General features: G+C 41.8%; 1 protein-coding gene across 12 annotated transcripts in view; it reads left to right on the top strand.

Annotated features, from left to right (window-relative positions):
• arvcf (ARVCF delta catenin family member) overlaps positions 1 to 23,063 on the top strand; it is a 230,796-nt gene that overhangs the window by 187,241 nt on the left and 20,492 nt on the right. For 11 of the 12 annotated variants that reach the window (XM_033043841.1, XM_033043846.1, XM_033043844.1 and 8 more), the window contains 3 exons: positions 1,509 to 1,680; positions 2,355 to 2,372; positions 4,435 to 4,506. In XM_033043841.1, coding sequence (XP_032899732.1) covers positions 1,509 to 1,680; positions 2,355 to 2,372; positions 4,435 to 4,506 — 262 coding nt within the window. The remainder of the gene's footprint in view (positions 1 to 1,508; positions 1,681 to 2,354; positions 2,373 to 4,434; positions 4,507 to 23,063) is intronic. The other variant, XM_033043843.1, reaches the window with a different exon arrangement.

Below are 23,063 nucleotides of genomic sequence, written 5' to 3'. Positions count from 1 at the left end.
CTCCGCGGCCCGGGGTGGTCGAAGCTGCCGCCCTCCAGTCCAGCGGACGCAGCTGTTGCCGCGGGAGCTCCGGAAAACAGGCACCAGCCTGTGACCTGCGAGCTCCCGACGATGTCGCCTACTGGCCCGCGGCCGAGCCCCGGATTCATGTCGCAGCCGCCAGAACGCCGCCTCAGCCTGGTTAAGAATAGAGATTTAAGGATGGTTAGTTTATATTGGGGATACATCCATCTTTTTATATAAACTATATAATAATAGAAATACATAAATCCTTATTATTTAGGAAGGAACTGCAGATGCTGGAAAATCGAAGGTAGACAAAAGTGCTGGAGAAACTCAGCGGGTGCAGCAGCATCTATGGAGCGAAGGAAATAGGCAACGTTTCGGGACGAAACGCTGCCTATTTCCTTGGCTCCATAGATGCTGCTGCACCCGCTGAGTTTCTCCAGCACTTTTGTCTACCATAAATCTTCTTATATAGTTTATATAAAAGATGGATGTAACCTCTTAACTAAAGGAAATCTTTTTTCCATGTCCATTACTGAAGACATTCAATTGAGCCACGATTCCTCTTCAGTAGAAAGTTTAGTTTATTGTAACGTATAATTGGATACAATGAAAAGGTTTTGCGTGCTAATCCGTCAGCGGAAAGACTATATGTAGTTACAGTTGAGCTGTGTACAGATACACAATGAAGGGAATAACGTTTAGTGCGAGATCAAGTCCAGTAAGGTCTAATTAAAGATGGTCCAAGGGTCTCCAATGAGATAGATAGTAGTTCAGGACCGCTCTCTAGTTGTGGATAGGATGGTTCCACTGCCTGATAACAATGGGAAGAAACTGTCCCTGAATCTGGAGGCGTGCATTTGGAATATTAAAATGCCACATTAGTCTGCCTATTTCTTAAGTTATCAGTGGTAAATATTGTGGATCATCTTGTGAGTAAGCCTCCCACAGTCTGAAGAAAGGTCCCGTACTGAAATGGCTCCGAACCATTCCTTCCTGACCCGTTGAGTTCCTCCAGCACTTTATGCTTCCATGCTGTATCGCTGAACGAAACTAAACTTCCACTCAGTGATATAAAAGAATAATACAATACTGCGACATTTCTCATTTCGTAATTGTTCACACATCGCATCAACCTGCATATATATTAACAGCATTGTGAGCAATTTCAACCAGGCTCGAAGGGCCAAATGGCCGCCTCCAGCACCTATTGTCTGTTTCAGACAAAAGCGAAGCAAACAAGGTTCCAGCGTCTGCCCTTGAGTCTCTTCCCACAATTTGCGTTCTGAATGATGTCAGTGGTCACTGGGTGAGACAGGCTTGGCCACTGGGTACCAAGCTGAACCTTAGCCAAGAATAATGCCGTGGGAAGTCTTTATCATTTGCAATTCATATGAATTCTGTGGGACTTAAAGGGCAGATGTCTGTGCACTCTCAAATCCATTAGCAACGTGCTGCATTCATTGTTTCTTAACACAGCTTGTTTTTATTTTGCCCTGCAGTCAGTGGAGAATTGTGTGTGTATTATGAGGAACCTCTCCTATCAAGTACACAGGGAGGTTCCAGGAGCTGATAAATTCAGAGAACCAACAGCTGATCAGCAACCGGGAGGAGGGGGTGCTCACAAGAAAAAGAAAGACGACTCTGGCTGCTTTGGTGGAAAGAAGGCGAAAGGTAAGCGTGCAGCAAGAAAAATTACAGAATTAAACTGCAACGTGCAGCTTATTGGTGTTGTCCTGTGCTGCGATGCTTTTAAAAGCAACACGCGTTGAAATGTTATAAAGATTGGACTGCAGACAAAATAATAGTCGATAATTTTAATTTAAAATATTAGTTTTGCTTGGTATGGGATGAAATTTCAAATTGTAGCGCAAGTAAAACGATTGCATGAACCCTTTAACATTCCCTTGGCCACTGGATTCTCCCAACCCAATTATCTCTGAACCTGTCTTGTTAAATGCCTGTCTCTGAGATATTGTTGCAGCATTGGCCAAAATGATTTTTGAGTGCGCCGTACAAATTTGGAAGAGAATGTTTTCTGTCCCGCGATGAGGCAGCAAAGTGTTCATATAATGTTTTAATGGCCTGTCCTCGTGTTGGGATGGGAGAACCAGGCTTATAAATTTATATGGCAATATTAGGAGAGGAAACTTAGTTTAGATTAATTGTTTTATTGATCCAACTGCAAGTGAAAATGGAGGATATGGGTTTTATGTATTTTTATATTGTTACTGCCAAAGGTGAGACACTTTTCCCAGTTCTTAGTAAATCACAAATGCTTTTCTCATGAGTCGTTTGATTGTTCCTTTTTTCTTTGCACTTTTCCTCATTGCTCTTGTCCCATTTAGAGGAATGGTTTAATCAAGGTAAGACTCCTTTTTGCTTTATTGTTGTTTGGTTCAACTTGTTCCCAATGCTGTTAATATGTTCAGGTTGATGTGACGTGTGAACTATTATGGAATAACAATTGTCACGGTATTATGTTATACCGTGATATTATTGTCCTATAATATCACAGTGTGGACGTTTGGTTTAGAGCTACGATGTGGAAACAGGCCCTTAGGCCCATCAAGTCCACACTGACCAGCAATCACCCAGACACTAGTTCCATCCTACACACCAGCGATAATTTACAGAAGCCATTTAACCTGCACATCTTCAGAATGTGGGAGGAAACCAGAGCACCCAGAGAAAACCCACGAGGTCACAGGGAGAATGTACAAACTCCATACAGATGGTGCCCGCACTCTGGATCAAACACGGGTCTCTGGCGCTGCAAGGCAGCAACTCTGCTGCTGCTCCACGCTGTGGCAGTTTACTGAACGTTATATGAAACTTTCAAACAGTTATGAAACATCAACTAGACAATGGTGTGCCTCAAGGGAGACACTTGTTGACTGTGATTTGAACGTAGTGCTAACTCCCTGTCATTATGAGGAAAGGATGTATTGTGTGACGCATCACACAAGTATAAACGGTTAGGCGATCATCAGACTGAAGTGTATTACAGGCTCAAGGTAATTGCGAGGATAGACCCTGTGAAAATTATTCCTTTGGGAAGACCCAAGGGAAAAGGGATTTCAAAAATTAATATTGTCATTGAGGTGTAATTTTGACAGAGTTCGAACTCAAGGATGTTGCTAGGATACGTGGGCCTGTGCTATAGGAACAGGTTGGGGATCCTTGGAGCACAGGAGGCTGAAGGATGATCTTTGAGTGGTGTATAAAATCACGAGGAGAATAGATGGGGCGAATACACAGTCTATTACCCAGGTGTTGGGAAGTGAAGAATCAGAGGGCTTAGATTTAATAGGAATCTGAAGGGCTGCTTTTTCACAGAGAATGGTGAATATATGGAACAAACTGCCAGAGGAGATAGTTGGTGCAGGTTCTCTCACACCAGTTAAAATATATTTAGATAGGTACTTGGAAGGGAAGGTAGACACAAAATGCTGGAGAAACTCAGCGGGTGAGGCAGCATCTATGGAGAGAAGGAATTGGCGACGTTTCGGGTCGAGACCCTAAAGGGGTCCCTGAATGGTCTCGACCCGAAACGTCACCAATTCCTTGTCTCCATAGATGCCGCCTTACCCGCTGAGTTTCTCCAGCATTTTGTGTGTACCTTCAATTTTACCAGCATCTGCAGTTCTTTCTTAAACATGGAAGGGAAGGTTTGGTGGGATACGAGCCAAACACTGGCAAGTGGACCTAGCGTAGATGGGGCATCTTGGTCGGCAGGGACAAGGTTGGTCCAAGGGCCTGTTCCCGTGCTCTCTGGCTGAAAGGGTGTATTGTGTGACTTGTCTTATACGACTCAAATACCAAAGTTTGAGAGATTTGTCTGATTGAAGTGGATAATGGGTTCAGCATAATTGTATTCAGCAGAGTTGTGTTAACTCAACGTGATCCTGTTCAACATAATAGACCCTGTAAAAGTGATCCCCTTGGAAAAGCCTGGAGTAAAAGGGATTCAGGAAAATAAAAGCTGAATTATTGATTTTATTAAATAGTTTCTTGACTTGAGAGATGAGAAACTTTCTCTCCCAAAAGCAATTGAAAATTTAAAACATTAATGGTTGTGATGGGATATTTAGCAATGATGGAAAATGGAGCTGAGATGCATTTCAGCCTCGATCTAACCTAATTTAGACCAAGCTGCCACATCTTTGGTCTTAATATTCTCCTTTCAAGGAGAAAGTTAGACGGGGGATTGACACTGTTGACTCCAGTTCCTGTTGACTCCAGCTTCAAGGCAAGCTGATGACTGGAGTTAAATGCTGCACCATTGTTTGACGTGTATGTGCTGTGCTTTTTGGCATTGATTGTGACCATGAGCAAATAGTTACATCTGACGTGATTGCCTCAATGCTTTCAAAAATGTTTGCAATACAGTGACTTCCTGCCTTTGTTTTTCTTGCCCATGCTCAGGCAAAAGGAATGTGGACACTGACAAGAACTTTGATACTCTGGATTTGCCAAAACGTATAGAACCAGTGAAAGGTACTTGATATGCACTGAAATGTCCCAGATGATTCGCTTTCTAATTAGATTTTGCAGGATTCACTGGTTCATCACTTCTTGCTTGGTTTTATTCCCATTATGCACATAATACATTTATTCGTAAATGTTTTTAGTGTAAGTGAAACTCCATAAAATGAATACTAGGCTGTCTCATGCACATTATTCATTATTTACTGTTGTAATTTATAAACAATGAATGTACCAAATTGTGCGACAGGAAAAAATGTGGAATCATTTTTCCCTCAACGGAAAGCGTGTAACAATATAAAAACTCGCGTCATTTGTGTTTCAAGACGAGGGCAGGCTGGAGAGGAATCGTTTTATTTTGCACTGCCTCAGACTACCATCAATGTTGCACCATTCTGCTGTTTTGCACTCGTATTTATTCTTGTATTTGTCATTACTGTTTGAGTACCGCTAACTCTGAGCTTGATGCGAGCAAGGTATTTCAGTGCACCCCACTGTGTACGACAATAACCTAATCTGAATCTTAACCTATTTGTAACTTTACAGGGGATCCTTTAGGTTGAGATTTGAAGTACTTCAAGTATTCCTTTGCACTGCATTGCTAGAATAGTTTCCATATTAAAGTTGGAAAGAAGTGTCCTAAATTAACCTTCGATTAATTCATCTGCTTACATTTGAGGTTGTCAGTTCCTGTTGCATTGATCACAAACCTATCAGATATTTTCCCCATTGTTGGGATGTGCTTTCTCAACTGGTTCTGGGAGTAATAAAGCAGATCTTGCAGAAGCACGTGCAGATGAATACAGCGTCTCCTGCAATTATCTGTTTTGTTTACTCAACTGGGATTAAATACTTAACAACAGTAGATTGCTTTGTGTGAATTTGAGCTGTAGGTAGATGGATAAGATGCATTAATTTTTTTAAGATTAATTGTGGAATGTGCACATTGATGCTAAAGATGGCATTTATTGTGCAAACCCATTAAATCACAACGTATTTTCGCAATGTTTGAGAAACGTTTAGATACGTTCAGGGACAGGATAGGTTTTGAGGGAAGATAACGGTGTAAACCAGCATCTGCAGTTCCTTCCGACACATGGTTTAGAGGGATATGGGCTAAATGCAGGCTGGGAGGACTATTGTAGATGGGACATGTTGCTTGCTGTGGGCAGGTTGGGCCGAAGGGCCTGTTTCCACATGAAGGGCTGAATGGCCTGTTTCCTTGCTGTTGGAAGTTGGGCCAAAGGGCCTGTTTCCACCCTGTATGACCATGACTCTAACCGAATTTTGTAGGGGGGTGTGGCAGAGAGCCTTGAACTGCTACATTTGTTGAGCTGTACAGCACAGAAAGAAGGCATATTGGGCTAGTCCTATTTACATTTGGCCCATATCTCGGATGTAGCCTTTCCTTGCCCATATCTGTTCAAATGCATTTTGGAAGTCATAATTGTTTCCTACATGGCTTCCTCTGGCAAAATTGTCACTTGGAAAATTATGTTTACAAAGCTCTTTCCCTGCATATAACTGAGCAATGACACTGTTCAGAAAATAAGCCTTTTATTGAGTCCAAGGTGAATCCATCTACATTTCATGTTCTCCTCTACCTGTTGTTATCAGAAGTGTAACTTCAGTGACTATTGTGACTGGCTTCATCTGTGGTAAACACAGACTGCTGATTAATGAAGGAAGATATGTGGTTGTGGTTCTGTTTGTTGATTGGAAAGACATCCAAGGTTTGAGGGAACAAAGAAAATTCATTCCTCTAAGTCAAGGGAAGGAAGTAATGAGTTGCTAGTATGTGCAGCTTGCATTGTGTATTTTTAGCACCTTATCAGCTGTTTTCAGCAAAACTCTGAAATCTTGGCTCCTAACTAAGATATCTTGTTGAAATGTGCAGGGCATGTACTGGAGTGACTGTATTAGGTGAACTGAGGTCAAATTTAGTACAAAATGAGCCCTAACCCTGGGGGATCACCAGGTCTCTTGAGCCACATGGTCTAAGCGTTAACAACTGGTATGATGAACATATTTGACATTAAACATTAACTTATATTTTCGGAGTCAACGGGCAATGCAGCAAATAAACATGCTTTTTGGCCCACTGTATCCATTGCCAACCAAGCTGGTATACTGGGCCAGTCCCATTTGCCTGTATTTTGCCCAAATCCCTTTGTAGTTTTCCTATCCATAAATCTTTTCAATGATTGATTGATTGATTATACCTTTAATAATCCTTTACAGGAAATTACAGTGCCACGACAGCTTCAAGACAGACATAACACCACACATTTCCTCAAATGGCTTCCATACTTAACAAGTTAAAATACAATTAATTTTAAAAAAGTGCAGTTATTTATGCGCATTATATAACCTTATAGCAGCTGGTAAACAGGACTTGCATGTCGTAATTGCATCTGATTCTATAGCTTCCTCTGGCAGCTCTGTGGGTTTTTCTTTTCTAGCTTGAGTGATACAACACGCAAACGGACCCAAAATGTCAGCTATCCGTGTCCTCGAGAGATGCTGCCTGACCTGCGGAGATACTCCAGCACTTTGTCTTTCTTTGTAAGTCAGCATCTGCAGTTCCTGGTGTCTGCACCTTACACAACATTGGAAGGACTGCAGCAGTTCAGGCAGACTGCTCACCTCACCAATATCTTCTCAAAGGCAATTGGGGGTGGCCATTAAATGGTGCTCCTCCAGGGATATAAATTAGGCAGCCATCTGTTGTGTAATATTTTGAACTCTCAATAGAAAAATAAAATTGGACCAAATTAAAATGTGGGAAGCTCAGAAACAATTTTTTCCAAAATGCTTTTGATCTTTATCCCATCTCCTCTGAATTGGCTTCTTATAGCATTGCAGTTGTATGTCTCATAAAATGTCTTCCATCCAATGGCCCTTCAAAGAGGCACCAAGTTGGTGAAGGTAGACACAAAATGCTGGAGTAACTCAGAGAGCACCTCTGAAGAGAAGGAATGGGTGACGTTTCGGATTGAAACCCTTCTTCAGACTAAGTTAGTGAGTGGTGAATAGCACTGCTGAAGACAAGATTCAACTGGTCTGGCAACTGGAACAGATGGGTAGCAATCGGGAACAAAAAGTGCAATCTCCCCAGTCTCAAACTGCAACTACTGTGGCTAAGGGTATTGACATGGATAGAGAACTGGTTGGCAGACAGGAAGCAAAGAGTAGGAATTGACGGGTCCTTTTCAGAATGGCAGGCAGTGACTAGAGGGGTGCCGCAAGGCTCGGTGCTGGGACCCCAATTATTTACAATATAAACGATTTAGACAGAGAATTAAATGTGACATCTCCAAGTTTGCGGATGACACTAAGCTGGGTGGCAGTGTGAGCTGTGATGAGGATGCTATGAGGCTGCAGGGTGACTTAGATATGATGGGTGAGTGGGCAGATGCAGTATAATGTGGATAAGTGTAAGGTTATCCACTTTGATGGCAAGAACAGGAAAGCAGGTTATTATCTGAATTGTGTCAGATTAGGAAAAGGGGAGGTGCAACGAGACCTGGGTGTGGGTAGACACAAAATGCTGAAGTAACTCAGCGGGTGAGGCAGCATCTCTGGAGAGAAGGAATGGGCGATGTTTCAGGTCGAGACCCTTCTTCAGACATGGTATGCTTGTACATCAGTCACTGAAAGTAAGCATGCAGGTACAGCAGGCAGTGAAGAAGGTAATGGCATGTTGGCCTTAATTGCAAGAGGATTTGAGTTGAGGAGCATGGAGGTTCTACTGCAGTTGTACAGGGCCCTGGTGAGACGGCACCTACAGTATTGTGTGCAATTTTGGCCTCTTAATTTGAGAAAAGACATCATTGCTATTGACGAAGTGCACAGTAGGTTCACAAAGTTAATTCCCAGGATGGCAGGACTGACATATGATGAAAGAATGGGTTGACTGGGCTTGCCGGAATTCAGAAGGATGAGAGGGTATCTTATAGAAACATATAAAATTCTTAAAGGATTGGACGGGCTAGATGTAGGAAAAATGTTCCCGATGATGGGGTAGTCCAGAACCAGGGGTCGCAGTTTAAGAATAAGAGGAGGCCATTTAGGACTGAGATGAGGGAAAACCACCCAGAGAGTTATGAATCTGTGGAATTCTCTGCTACAGAAGGCAGTGGAGGCCAATTCACTGAGAGTTAGATTTAGCTCTTTGGACAAATGGAATCAATGGGTATGGGGAACAAGCAAGAACGGGGTACTGATTTTAGATGATCAGCCATGATGGCAAACTCCTGCACCTATTTTTCTACGTTTCTATAAACTTCTATCAGGTCTCCCCTCAACATCTGGAGTTCTGGAGAGAACAATTCTGTCCACCTTATAGCTCATAAACCAATTATGCACCCTCTCCAATGCCTCCACTTGTTACTAAGTTTGGACTTCCTACTTACCATGTATAGGAAGGAACGTCAGATGCTGGTTTACACCGAGGATGAACACAAAATGCTGGAGGCCATTTCAGCAGGCCAGGAAGCATCTCTGGAGGAAAGTAATGGGTGATGTTTCAGGTTGAGGCCCTTCTTCAGACTGAGATACTCCTGAGATGCTGCCTGTCCCGTTGAGTTAGTCCAGCATTTTGTGCCTACTTACTATGTATATTCTCTGTGTAGAGTAATCAATTCTCTCCTATTTGGTAATGTCATCTCAATCATTTCTGCTTCCATATGATGTTGAAAGAGAATTGCAAAGGGCTGAAGAGCAGTGTACAACATTGGAATTGGGAACGTGGATTTGGATCCGAGCCAGAATGAAGTGGTGGAAGTAAACTGAAATGACAAATTCACAGCTTTCCACTAAAATGAGCAAATTAATGCAGAGCTTTGTTTGTTGAACATAATGCAGAGAGTTTTCATTTCTCAAGTCCCTTGTGGTATGTTGACAGATTCAAGTGTCCAGGAATACATTGCTTGCCGTTCGCATGAGAGATGGCACTATGATTATCAGTCAATGTTTCTCCTCAATACTTGTGAACAATGTGATTAATGGATGAATGATTTTTGACAACTGTGTCTGAACTATATTCTGCCACTGACTACAATACAAATATGTCTAACAAAGTTAGTCTGAGGAGCTGTGATGGCCAATTGTATGTTCATATCTTTAGCATTTCTCCTTCAAGCTAGTAGATTTAGTATGAGTTGCCGTTGTTTACTGTGGTTATAATAGAATTGGAATACTTTGGTCTCTCTGAAATTGTTTTAGCATTAACCACAATGGGCATATGCGCATGGAAATGGATTTGGTGGAGACCACAGCACTAAATGTAATATTGTTACTTCTTGTTCTGTCTTGGTCCGAAACAAGAAATCTTCTGAAGAAAATTGAAAATGACTTCTGAAATGCAGACATTAAAGTAGCAGGGCACAGACATTCGGTAGCATAAATACAAAAACAGAGATGGTCAGAGATGCTGCCTGACCCACTGAGTTACTCCAGCATTTTGTGCCCTTTTGTGTACAACCAGCGTCTGCAGTTCTTTGTTTCTGCACACACTTATTCTTTCTCTCTTGCTTTGTGGGAGCTGTGAAATGTAATTAATGTCTCCCAGTTAAACCTTGCAAGTTCCTGGAGACCAGTACACATGTTGAACTGTAGCCTGGCATCTCTGGAGGAAATAAATGAGTAAAGTCATGAGAATCCAAAAGTCTGCAATTTTGTCAGAAAAGTGCACTATTAACAATAATTCTAATGTAATCTGCAACTCATGTACATAGCTTAGTATTATGCTGGTGAAGAAAATTCTAATGCACATAATTGCCTTTTTTGATGGCCCATAAATCAATCAATAGAGCCTGAAATTAGAAAATTGAAACTAAAATGACTGAATGGAGTCTTGATTTAGTTGGCACTGAAACCTGATGCAGCTATTTGTGATCATTTATAATGACTCCGGTAACTTTAATGCGGCACCACTCCCAACATTAAACTGGTAGTCACAGGGAGAACGTGCTAACTCAGCACCCTTACTCGGGATCGAACCCACGCCTCTGGCTCTCGTGCTGTCAGCTTGTGGTTTTTTTTGAAGTAAGATAGATATTGCAAAGTTACTTCCAAATAAAGTAGGAAGCAATTAGTTGTAGGTAATAGAACTTGAAAGAGGTGGAAAAGTTTTGTCCTTGTTCACCTCTTCCGTCATGCGAATTTAGAAGAAGCCTTTAAACATTGTTATTTATTGGCCCATGCTTCAAGAAACATTTTGAGGAAATGTGTTGTGAATTTGAATGCAGATATTCCAGCATAAACTTTGAGGCCCATGGGAATGTGCTTTGCAGTTTTTATTAGCTGGGAAAGTTTCTTTGTTTGTGCCAATTCTCCGTTTGGTTAGAGCTAGAGGCAGCAGTCTAAGAAAGGAATTTAACATTTGAAGCACAATTTAGACAACTTGGTTATGATAGCTATCCGCACTTTCTTAAAATGATCTGTTATCTCTCATACAGGAAAGGAATGTTACACAGTTTGCATTCCTATCTCATTACTTGATCGCTAGCTGAAGCCTCCCTCCCTGAGAGGTGCACAGATTTGTTACCTTGGTTATTGGGGCATTAATGTTCCACTGTCTAGACGGAAGTCTGTCAGGCCTTAACTGAATGTCTCTTTGTTGCATTTGTCATAACTTGCTCAAATGAAATGGTGTTCAGAAGGACTACATGACCCATTAGTCTCACTGAAATAAAATGCACGCACCACAACATTTCGCAGGTATTAACAGATATGAGTGTAGGAAGGAACTGCAGATGCTGGTTTAAATCGAAGATAGACACAAAAGCTGGAGTGACTCAGCGGGACACACAGCAACTCTGGAGAAAAGCTCTCTGTAAAAGGGTCTCGCCCCGAAACGCCACCTATTCCTTTTCTCTAGAGATGCCGTCTGACCCGTTGAGTTACTCCAGCATTTTGTGTCTACCTTCCATTTAAACTAGCATTTGCAGTTCTTTCCCACTATGCCAGCTTTTTATGTCTATTAACAGATATTAGATCCAGTTCATTTTGTTTCAAATATTTGGCCCTTTGTCCATCCTGGTAGTGTTCTGTGATGGCTGGAATTTATATTTTATTAGAAGTATGGAAGGAAGCAAGTCAGGTTTAATTATTGCCATCGTCTGATGCCGATAATTGATTCCCACATTTACAAATTGAGGAGAACATCGTGTTCAATTATTCAGCAAGGCCAAGCGCATTAATGTGTACAACTGCCAAATTGGATGGTGAGGGCTGGGGCGAATCAACAAATTATTATTAAGTACTTTTTAGTTAATAAAAAGCAGTTGAATATAACCCTTCATTGGAAACAATAAAGTAGCCAGTCTGCAGCAAGTGGCATTAATGTTTCATGAACTTTGGACCAACTTTTCAAGACAAGGTTTTACAATCAATGAAACATTTCCAATAGATTCAGGATCATAAAATAGTTTACGACGATTTAGTTCAAAGTATTATTGTGTTATGGGAGTTGAATAAAACAAAACCACTCTGCACTGGATGCAATGAATAAGCCTGTTTGTAACAAGTAACATTCCATTTAATCAACTTTATTACATTCAAGTTAAAGTTTCCCATGGATTCAGAAACTACATTAAAATTAATATTTCAAGTTATTTCAAGTTCTAGAGGGAACCACAAGCCTCCGCCCTGAAGGCAGAGATTGATTCTTGATTGGTTCTGGTGTCAGGGGTTATGGGGAGAAGGCAGGAGAATGGAGTTTGGAGGGAAAGATAGATCAGCCACGATTGATGCCGGAGTAGACCTGATGGGCCAAATGGCCTAATTCTACTCCTATTACTTATGACCTTATTATCTCAACGGACTTCAAAAGAGTTGCCTTTCTTATTTTCACAAATGCAATCCCATCGCCTCTGTTCACTAGTTTTAAATACAGTGCAATAAATGCATCAGTATCATCCAAGTCAAGGGTCGGGTGTTTACGGTCAAATATCCTGAAATGAAACAATGAAATTCTTGCAGCAGCACAGCCGACCTGTAAACATAGTCATTCGGTATCGGTTGATCAGCAGTAAGTAACTTTCATGAGAAGTATGAATGAAGCAAGCACATGAAAGCCTGCTTTATTGGGGCACTTAAAACTAAACTGAAGGATCTGGTCAAGTAGGTTTGAAGGAGATGTGCAGGGCAAGTTTGTTTTGTGCACAAGGTGATGATGGGTTGCTGCAGCACACTGCCAGGTGGTGGATGCAGGTAGGACAGTGGCGTGCGTTTAAGGGACTTTCAGATAGGCACATGGATATGGAGGGAATTGGATCGGGTGCAGGCAGAGGTTAGTTTGACTTGGCGTCATGTTCTACATGGACATTGTGGGATTTTTCCATGTTTCTAAACGGGCTGCTGTGTAGCAAAAGGGAAATGTGGGCATATAATGCAGCTCCACATGTAATAATGAACATATGATTTCCACCATGTATGATGGAGGTGAAAAATTGGGTCAAAGTTGCAAACTGCAATGTTAGGCAGCATGGGAAGATCAGCCGTGATAGTATGAAGGGGCAGCCATAAGGGATCAGTGGCCTATTCTTGTTTCTGTTTTCCCTGTCTTGGATTTGGGAGAGTGTTTCTGACCAGTTGCATGAAATCTCCAGCCTCTTGCTGGTACAAACTACTGAAGAAGATGCTGCACTGCTGTGTGCCCGTCAGCTGCTGGGTACCATTTTGTTTGATCCAACGCAAAATGTTCTGCGTGGTTCAGCCTGGTTATCTTTTCCAGCTTTGTGCAGAAGTTCTGTACACGTGTTCCCAGAATCCAAGTTAATCCCTTTGGCCTCTTATTTTGTCAAAAGAATTCCAATAAATCTGTGAGGCATGGCTTTTCTGAACTAATGATGCCTGTGATGTGTGGGTGAACAGTGTTAGTGTGTTTTGCCGTGCTGTTGAACTTTGCTGTGGGGAAGTCTTTAACCTTGATGTATGAATATTAGACTTGCCCTTTATCATCATATGCTCCCTGGGATATGTCACCACGTTTTATGAGCTCGTAAAACAAGTCTAACTGACTGGCTTGAGAAATGTTTGCATTGTACTTTATTTATTACATTTCCATGCTTTCTATGGCTTTAAATCATTTAATTTTTGGTCCTGATATCATGAGTTAATAATTTTATATTCTCTCAGTTCTTCTGAGTCTATTTTCTGTATTTTTACTTCTATACATTTGAATTGTTTTTGTGTGTGTGTTCTGTTACTTTTCATTTCACTTCAGTAATTTCAACTGCTTTACCAACTTTGGTTTTGGTTTTGCATGGAACATAGAGCACAGCAACTGGGTGGCCCACAATGTCTGTGTCGTACATGATGTCAAGACCACTGTTCACAGCCTGCACACGATCCATATCCCTCCATTCTCTGCATATCCAGGTGCACATCCAGAAGTGTTTAAGAAGGAACTGCAGATGCTGGAAAATCGAAGGTACACAAAAATGCTGGAGAAACTCAGCGGGTGCAGCAGCATCTATGGAGCGAAGGAAATAGGCAACGTTTCGGGCCGAAACCCAAAGGAAATAGACAACGTTTCGGGTCGAAACCCGAAGGGTTTCGGGCCGAAACGTTGCCTATTTCCTTCGCTCCATAGATGCTGCTGCACCCGCTGAGTTTCTCCAGCATTTTTGTGTGCCTATCCAGAAGTCTCTTGAAATGCCACTATCGTATCTGCCTCCACCACCACCCCTTGTACCTTTGGACTTTTATTTCTTTGAAAGTTCCTGGCTAAAATATAATCGCAAAGTCGTTCTGGTCTTGCAACAAATTCTCATTCTCTATATAATTTACTTTTCTTCGATGCTATTAAATTAGCTACATATTTCTTGGTTCAACACTTTAATCTGCTCCATTTTGACCTTGCCTTTGGTTACAGTTTCAAATTTGGCATTCCAGTCAGTGCAGCAACCCGAGGATGCAGCATTTCTCAGCCTAATAATTAGTTCCAATGCGTACAGTTAAATAGGGAATGCATTTTGCATTCATCTGAAAGCCACTGAGTGTTTTGTAATTAGAAGCAATTAAAAAAAAAAACCCCGAAACGTCGCCTGTCCATATTCTCCAGAAATGCTGCCTGACCTGCTGAGTTCCTCCAGCAGTCTTTTTTTATAACCCAGCATGGCGGGCGAATAAGCAAGCCACGCATAGTGAATCAAAGAGATCTTCATTGTTGAAGTATAGAGAACAACACACACGCGAATGGGGGAAGGTTGACCTGGGGCTCAATACTTATACTAGGGCACGCCCCTAAAGCTCGTGACAACCCCTTCCCGCCATTACCCAGTCACGTGACCCTACCCGCGACTGACGAGGGTTCACATAGTAAGTGGCCTAACCACCGGGTGGCGCCACACCAGCATCCAAGCAGGGTTCCGACCTGAAACATGAGTCTGAAGGAAGGGTCTCGGCTCAAAGAGTCACCCATCCTTTTTCTCCCGAGATGCTGCCTGACCTGCTGAGTTCCTCCAGTATTTTGTGCCTGTTTTGTAAATCAGCATCTGCAGTTCCTTGTTTCTACTGCTTTGTTTTTCGATTTACTGTAAACTTATGCACTTAATAGTCTATATTAATTGTACTGATTAATACATTGGAAATCACTGAGACCGGAAACGGTTTCTTGAATTGCACTTTAACTTGTCTGTAGCTCACTGGACCAGTCGGGTATTCTCTCGCTCATTTTTAAATTCTACCCAAATGATGGGCACGTCTTCTGACTTGCCATGCCACTCCTTCATTTAGGTTCCATTATACTGGTTTCAGGGTTGGTTGGTTTGCCATTTATGGAGAGATTGAGTAAATTGACGCATTATTCTTTACCATTTAGACGTGGTTCTAATTCTACAGTCCACAGTGAATCTTGTAAATCTCCCATTCGAAATGAAAGCTGGGCAGGCTCCACCAACAGTGACGCTTGTCCAATATCTTGTCTCAGTTTAACCTGAAAGCAAATCAGATTGAAACTCTCAAAATGTGTTGAAGGCTTGAACTTTGAGATGCGGGTGGATAATTCCCATGGCTTGGGATTCTAGGATCCAGGGCACTGTTTGAGAATAAGCGGTCAGCTGTTTAGGACTGAGCTCCCTTTGCAATTCTCCACCCAACGCGTAGTGGAAGTTCCATTGTTGCATTCTTTTGAAATGGAGGTTAATAGATTTCAGGGAATGAAGTGAATCGGGGAGAGGGAGATGCAAGGAACTGCAGATGCTTTAATCTTCATCAAAAACAAAGTGCTGGAGGATCTCAGCAGGTCAGGCAGTGTCTGTGGAGGGAATGGGTGTGACATTTCAAGGCACGGGAGGCGTCCAGGCCCAAAGTGCCATCCATCCATTCCCTCCACAGATGCTGCCTGACCCGCTGAGTTCCTCCAGCACTTTGTGTTTTGCAGGCGATACAGAAGTGGTAATGAGGTAGGTGAGCATCTTATTGGGTGGTGGAGCATGCACCGTATGGCTCCACCACACTTGTGGCTGACTCCTTCATGGTTTTTGTTGATACTTCACCCAGATACAAAAACTTTTTTTTCTTGTCTTGATTCAAGTTTATTTCTCAGAACTTGATTTAGCCATGATTTGAATTTATTCCTCTCGTCCAATTATTTGCTTCCGCCTCCTCAACAGCATTGGCAATTATTTACTTTTCCAGCCGCTCTCTCCACTAAATCTGTTTCCAATGAATCCAATTACTGTCTAATTTTTGGAAGTTGGAAATCAATAGCAAGTTTCAAAGCTTAATTTCTGGTTAATGTTTGTGTGGTTCCAGTCAATGGAATCTGGCACTTAATTGTCATTTCACCGGGTATTTCATGGTCATTTCCAGGATCTGAGTTTTGTAAGCGCATGAAAAATATTTAATTCTCTAAAGTTTGTATTCCCATAAAAATATTGTCTCAAATTACATGCAATGAAATGAGCTTAACTGCTTGTTCTTGCAGTTCAAGATTTAAAAATAAATCTGCAGCAATGTAAAATTATCTTCTAAAATTATCACATAAATGTTTCATTGGGGGATAATGCTGGCAGTTTTCGCCGAGTTGTCTAGATAAAGATAAATCAGCCGTGTTGTCTGATCTTTCTCCAAGACTTGCATGGATTGACCTATCAACAACTTTTACTGTACCCTACTTTTACCCAGAGTAGGGGAATCAAGAACCAGGTTTCAGGTAACGGGGGAAAGATTTAAAGGAATCTGAGCAGCAACAGTTTCACACAGAGGGTGCTGGGTGTATGGAACGAGCTGTCAGAGGAGGTAGTTGAGACAGGTGATTTCACAACGTTTAAAAATCATTTGGACATATACATGGATATGATGGGTTTAGAGGAATATAGGTCAAACGCAGGCAGGTGGGACTAGTGTCGATGAGGCATGTTGGTTGGCGTGGGCAGATTTGCACGTTGTATGACTCTGACTCTAAGCAGACATAAAGGGCTTTTTTGGTTGTAATTGCCTTCAGTATGGAAAGGTCAATTGTCCAATCATTGCAGCAGCAACAACTAGAGTTTAGTTTAAGTTTTAGAGACACGGCATGGAAACAGGCCCTTTGGCCCACCGAGACCACACCGACCATTCACACACACTAGATACAAGATCACTTTCTTAATTTTGCGAATCATGTGTATGTTCCATGTTTTTCTGTGGGATCGCTGATTAAGAGTGAGGAGCATTTAGCTCAGTGCTGCATTATTTTTGGTGTGCATTTTTTAAATTAGGGTAACTATTTTTCTGCTTTTGTTGAAGTTGATATGTGCAGTACTCCAGGCCCGATGAATGAGATTGTTGGGGTACCAGTGCCCTAGGACACTGAAGATATGCACACACAAAGCTGGAGTAACTCAGCGGGTCAGGCAGCATCTCTAGAGAAAGGGAATAGGTGACGTTTCAGGTAATCACAGAGAGGGTGCAGCGAGAGAGGGTGTCGCAAAGTTCTCGTCAAAGAGAGGAGTTGTTCGACTATTGAGCTTAATTGGTGCGTATGGGACTTGTATGTAGATTCATACATATGCAGATTTTAAGTACTGTATGTGTACAGGCAATGAAAAGACTTGGAGGTGGAAAGACTTATGGCTGCACTTGATCAGTGGCTGCTCTGAAAGATGGAAAATAAATTCCTTCCTTTATTTGGTTTCTGCTGGTTTATCTTAATTCAGATTTGTTACAAAGTGAAGACCTTGTCTTGAAGCATGCACTGTCTACATTTCTGCATTAATACGACAGCACCGTCATTTCTAAAGCATCATTTAAATATATAAGCTGTGACATTTTTGGGTTACTTGACAGCCACAAAATGAAAGCAAGGAGATGTAAACGTGTACAGCCTCAACTGGGAAATTGTTCCTTGACACCTTTAAAGCTGAGAATATAAGCTAAGGCTCATTAACAGAAAACAAATCACAGCAAGAATTAATTGACAATTTTAGGATTTAAAATCTCACATTCCCAAAAGCAGCCACCAATAGTGGTGATGTAAACTCAATGTAATGACTCCTTATTTGTAACAACTTTTTTTTTGCTTTATTACATTGAAAGCCTTTTTTTGTGCAAACTTGGCATCTGAGGATTACGTTGAAGGGTTTGCCATCTCCAATAGATGTAAAAGATTTTAAAAAATAATTGAACTGTTCCATGTAAAAAACTTTTTTAATAGGTCTTCAGTCATACAAAGGTGAAAGTTTCCTCTCATGGCATTACCTGAATTTACCATGAAGGGAGAAAAGAACTCCAGCAGTTCCATCCTTATTATCTGCAGATTGGACCTTTGTGGTTAAGTAATTTAGCATTTTGTTTTTCCAAGTGAAGGGTTATGGTTCAACTCAATGGCTGAATTGTAAACCACCAGAATGGTAGAACTTCTTCAAAGTAGGCATAGCTTGAGGAGATTTTGCAGTGGAGTAGACGAAATGTTTAAGAAGGAACTGCAGATGCTGGAAAAATCGAAGGTAGATAAAAATGCTGGAGAAACTCAGCGGGTGGGGCAGCAACTATGGAGCGAAGGAAGATCTCGACCCGAAATGTCACCTTTTCCCTTAGCTCCATAGATGCTGCCCCACCCGCTGAGTTTCTCCAGCATTTTTATCTACCCAGAATGTAAGATGTCTTTTTAAAACAATCTTTTCTTTTCTGATGTCGTTCGATATTTTCCATGTTTGCTTTTACTAGTCGAGGTGATAGCCTATTGGGGAAATGGTCTTAGCTTATGAAATTGGGTTGGGTTTTAATTTTATTCCCTTGTGGTGGACGTGTAAGGGCTGCAGAAAGTGATTTGTGATGTTGTCTTTGTTGTTTGAACGTGACATCAGATACTGTCTTTTCAGCAAAATCCTGCAATACATGTGCTTTATGCTACGAGAAATAAGCTTCGTCTGTTGTAAAATAAATAATTAAGCTTAGAAACAAGGAGCTGCAGATGCTAGTTTACAAAAGTAGATGGTGTTGGAATAATTCAGTGTGTCGGGCAGCATCTCAGGAATACATCGATACGCGACGTTTCCGGTCGGGTTCCTCCTTCAGACTTAAAGCAACATTGTTATGAATACAGACACAGGGTGCTGGAGTAACTCAGCAGATTGGGCAGCATCTCTGGAGAACATGGATCTCAAAACACGTTTTGGGTCAGGTTTCTTGAGTTTTAAGAAGGATCCTGACCTGAAAGGTCACCTATCCATGTTTTCCAGAGATGCTGCCAAACCCACTGAGTCACTCCAGCATTGTGCCTTTTGTTGTAAACCAGCATCTGCAGATCTTTGTGTTGAAGAAGGAACTGCAGATGCTGGAAAATCGAAGGTACACAAAAATGCTGGAGAAACTCAGAGGGTGCAGCAGCATCTATGGAGCGAAGGAAATAGGCAACGTTTCGCCCCGAAACGTTGCCTATTTCCTTCACTCCATAGATGCTGCTGCACCCGCTGAGTTTCTCCAGCATTTTGTGTATCTTCTGCAGATCTTTGTTTCACTAGTTGGGAATAAATACCCTTTTGAACATGGAGCTGATTTTCTTTAGTAACATTGAAATGTTGGTGCGGAGGTACAATTGAGTTCATAAGGTTAGTGTTAAGGTTGCTCCACAAATTCTGTATACATGCATATTTGCATTTAAATTCAAGGAAGTCAACAAAAAACTCAACAGAAAAGAACTGATTGAATTCACTTTGTCCATTGTGTGTTCATGAATGAACTGTGAAAGAAAACATCTCCAACAACAGTAATCCAGGGGTATTAATGCTGGCTTGTAATAGGACCTAAATTGTTCAGTAAACTGAATTCCTTATCATAGAAACATAGAGACATCGAAAATAGGTGCACCGCCATTCATTGTGATCATGGCTGAAATATAAAGATTTTTAAATCGTTCAAAGAATCGTCAGTCTAAACTTTATACATGAGGGTAAGCAATCCTTCACATCCTATTAAAAGCACATTTCATTTTGGCTTCATAACAAGTAGAAATTTGAGTCCTTGTTGAAAAGCGTTTGGCAAATGTTGAGCAAAGATTATTGTTAATGATTTTTCCAGCTGCTCTCTTTCCCTAAGTCCGTGTTAAAAGCTCCTGGGAGAATGCACTTCTCCTTAGAAATGTTTACCACTTGGGTGCCACCCAACTATATCATTAACGCCTTTAAAAAAAAAAAAAACGTAATTAACATTTTCTGCTCCATTGGACTCGAGAAGAGCTCTTTGTGCTCGCATTCAACAGGCGTCTGTATTTCACAATTGTGTTTACGGTTGGGCACTATGATGTGATTTGTGCTCAATGTTGAAATATGACGTTTAGATCCCATTTGGGATCATGTTGAGTCAACACCCACATAGAGGAGCTCGAGGCAGAGCTTGTCAGACTTCTGTGGAGTGAGCTTGTTCAAAATGCCTCTGACTCTCCTGAAGATTCCATCTTGTCGTTCATTCTCATACAAGGAGTTGACATCACGTTTAGTGCTGTTGGTGGCAGTCTTTGGAACGTGCTGAGGCACAGTCAGCCATTGTATCTGTGTCTGCTCGACAAAGGTAGACACAAAATGCTGGAGTAACTCAGCAGGTGAGGCAGCATCTCTGGCGAGAAGGAATGGGCAACGTTTCGGGTCGAGACCCTGAAGGAATAGGTGACGTTTTGGGTCGAGACCCTTCCGGGTCTCGACCCGAAACGTCGCCTATTCCTTCGCTCCATAGATGCTACCTCACCTGCTAAGTTTCTCCAGCATTTTTTGTCATCAGTCTGAAAGAAGGGTCTCGACCCGAAATGTAGCCCATTCTTTCTCTTCAGAGATGCTACCTCACCTGCTGAGTTACTCCAGCATTTTGTGTCTACCTTCGATTTATACCAGCATCTGCTGTTCTTTCAGACACATTTTGTCTGCTCTACAAAGGTTGTCCCTCCTTTTCCCCTGTCTTTGTCTGCCTGAATCTTCATTTCTTCAATTGTTTATCCATCCCTTTCCAATAAAAACGTAATTCTGTTTCCACCACAGTCGGTGGATGTGCATAGATGCCTAATCAGCCTGCCGTCCTCCACAATGAAAGCCAACTATTAACCACAACTTGTTAGCAGTTAGCAACTTTTGCCGGCCATTATATGCCTCGTACCTATCCTGCCAGCTATCTTTTAACAACCCTCTTCTTTCCAAATTGGTGTCAGCTTTAACCCTGATTATGGCATGTTGATGCATATCCACTCAGCCATTTTCGGTATGTTTTGGTTTACTTGTGAGAGGTTCGCACAAAATCAACAGCCCAGGGGTCTCCAGAGCCGTATCCATCATCTGAAGATTTGTGTGAGATTAAAGTCAGATCCTCTATTAATAATTCTTCCTCTGCCATGTACCTGGCTCCGGGGAATTTCTGGCAATGAGTGCAGATTGTGACATGGATGTTGTAATATTCATTACTGTATAAGCTGAACCTAATCAAAGGAATAAAACTGCCTGAGGGAATGCATGAAACGCTAGCTTGTTCATGCTGTCCAGTTTTATCATAGACCAGTTGAGTGTAAAGGATGACCGCAGGCCATCAAGCCTTGGTGTTACTAACGAGACACGTATTTATTGCATAGACTGGATGGGCACTGTCTGTTCACGTGTTGGAACAGGGAAAGCTAAGGGGTGGACTAACAAAGGTGTACAAAATTGGGAGACACAGATAAGGTAGACAATGAGAAGCTTTTCACAAGTTCCCAAGTTTAGGAGTAGAATTAGACTATTCGGCCCATAAAATCCACTCCGCCATTCAATCATGGCTGATCTCTGCCTCCTAATCTTTTTTCTGCCTTCTCCCCATAACCCTTGAATGGATGAAAGAATGAATACATTATTGTCAGTTGACAAGTCACATGCAGGGTGCTTACATCGTTCTAATCACAAATATGCCTATCTCTGCCGTAAAAATATCTACTGACTTGGCCTCCACAGCCCTCTGTGGCAATGAGTTCCACAGATTCACCACCCTCTGACTGAAGAAGTTCCTCCTCATCTCCTTCCTAAGAAAACATCCTTTAATTATGAGGCTGCGCCCTCTGGTCCTAGACTCTCCCACCAGTGGAAACATCCTCTCCACATCCACTCTATCCAGGCCTTTCATTATTCTGTAACTTTTGTTCGTTTACTTGTGAGAAGAGATGACAAGACCATGATTGGACATGGAGTCTAAAAGCAGATTCAATTGATTTACAAAGGAATTTTGAAACATGAAAATTCTTTATTTTGTCTCTTCCTTGAAACATGCAAAGCAAACCTGCAGGACGAGCAATCCTTACTCTGGTTGTGCAGTTCATTCAAAAATAATTGGTTTAGTTTTGAGATGCAGCATGTGACCAGGCCCTTCTGGCCACGAGTCCAATCTGACCATCGATTACCTGTTCACACTAGTTCTATGTTTAAAAAAAAAAGGAAGGGTGCTGGAGTAACTCAGCGGGTCAGTAAAATACCTGGAGAACATGGTCCCGAAGTTTCGGGTCGGGACCCTTCAGGCAGTTTCTGGAGTTGTACATTGTCATCCCGTGATGGGATTCTGTGTTATGCCCACTTTCACATCCGCTCCTACACACTAGAGGAAATTTACAGAGGCCAGTTAAACTACCAGCCCACATTTCTCTGGGGTACGGGGAGAAACCGGAGCATCCAGAGGGAATACGCGCAGTCACGGGCAACACAGACAGCAGCTGAGGTCCGGATTGAACCAGGGTTTCTGGTGCTGGGAGGCAGCAGCTCTACCCTCTGCGCCATCCAGTATTGCCCTCTCACCCGGAGTAGTCGCTAAATTGATTCTAACTTTGAATTCCTTCTAACTTTTGTGTCACTAATCAATGTTGACATTTCTGTGCAATATTGAACAAGTTCCTGATTGTAGTGGGTGCTTTGTTTCATTGAGGTGCCTGATCTCTGATGCAGATTAAACAGTCCTCTGGTGCCATTGCTATGTCTGCGGCCATTAACTGTCCTTGTCAATATTTATTCAAGTCAAGATTAATTTTAATATTTAATTTGTCATATGTACAGCAACAGAGCCATTCGTACTTGCTGCAACTTAACAGGCTTGTAATCATAATAACACAGATAAATATGTAATGATCAGTGATACAA

The sequence above is a fragment of the Amblyraja radiata genome, chromosome 25 (assembly GCF_010909765.2).
Source record: "Amblyraja radiata isolate CabotCenter1 chromosome 25, sAmbRad1.1.pri, whole genome shotgun sequence".
In the NCBI taxonomy this organism is placed as follows: Eukaryota; Metazoa; Chordata; class Chondrichthyes; order Rajiformes; family Rajidae; genus Amblyraja; species Amblyraja radiata.
Note: the sequence above shows the minus strand (reverse complement) of the source record. Positions and strands in the feature narration are given on the sequence as shown.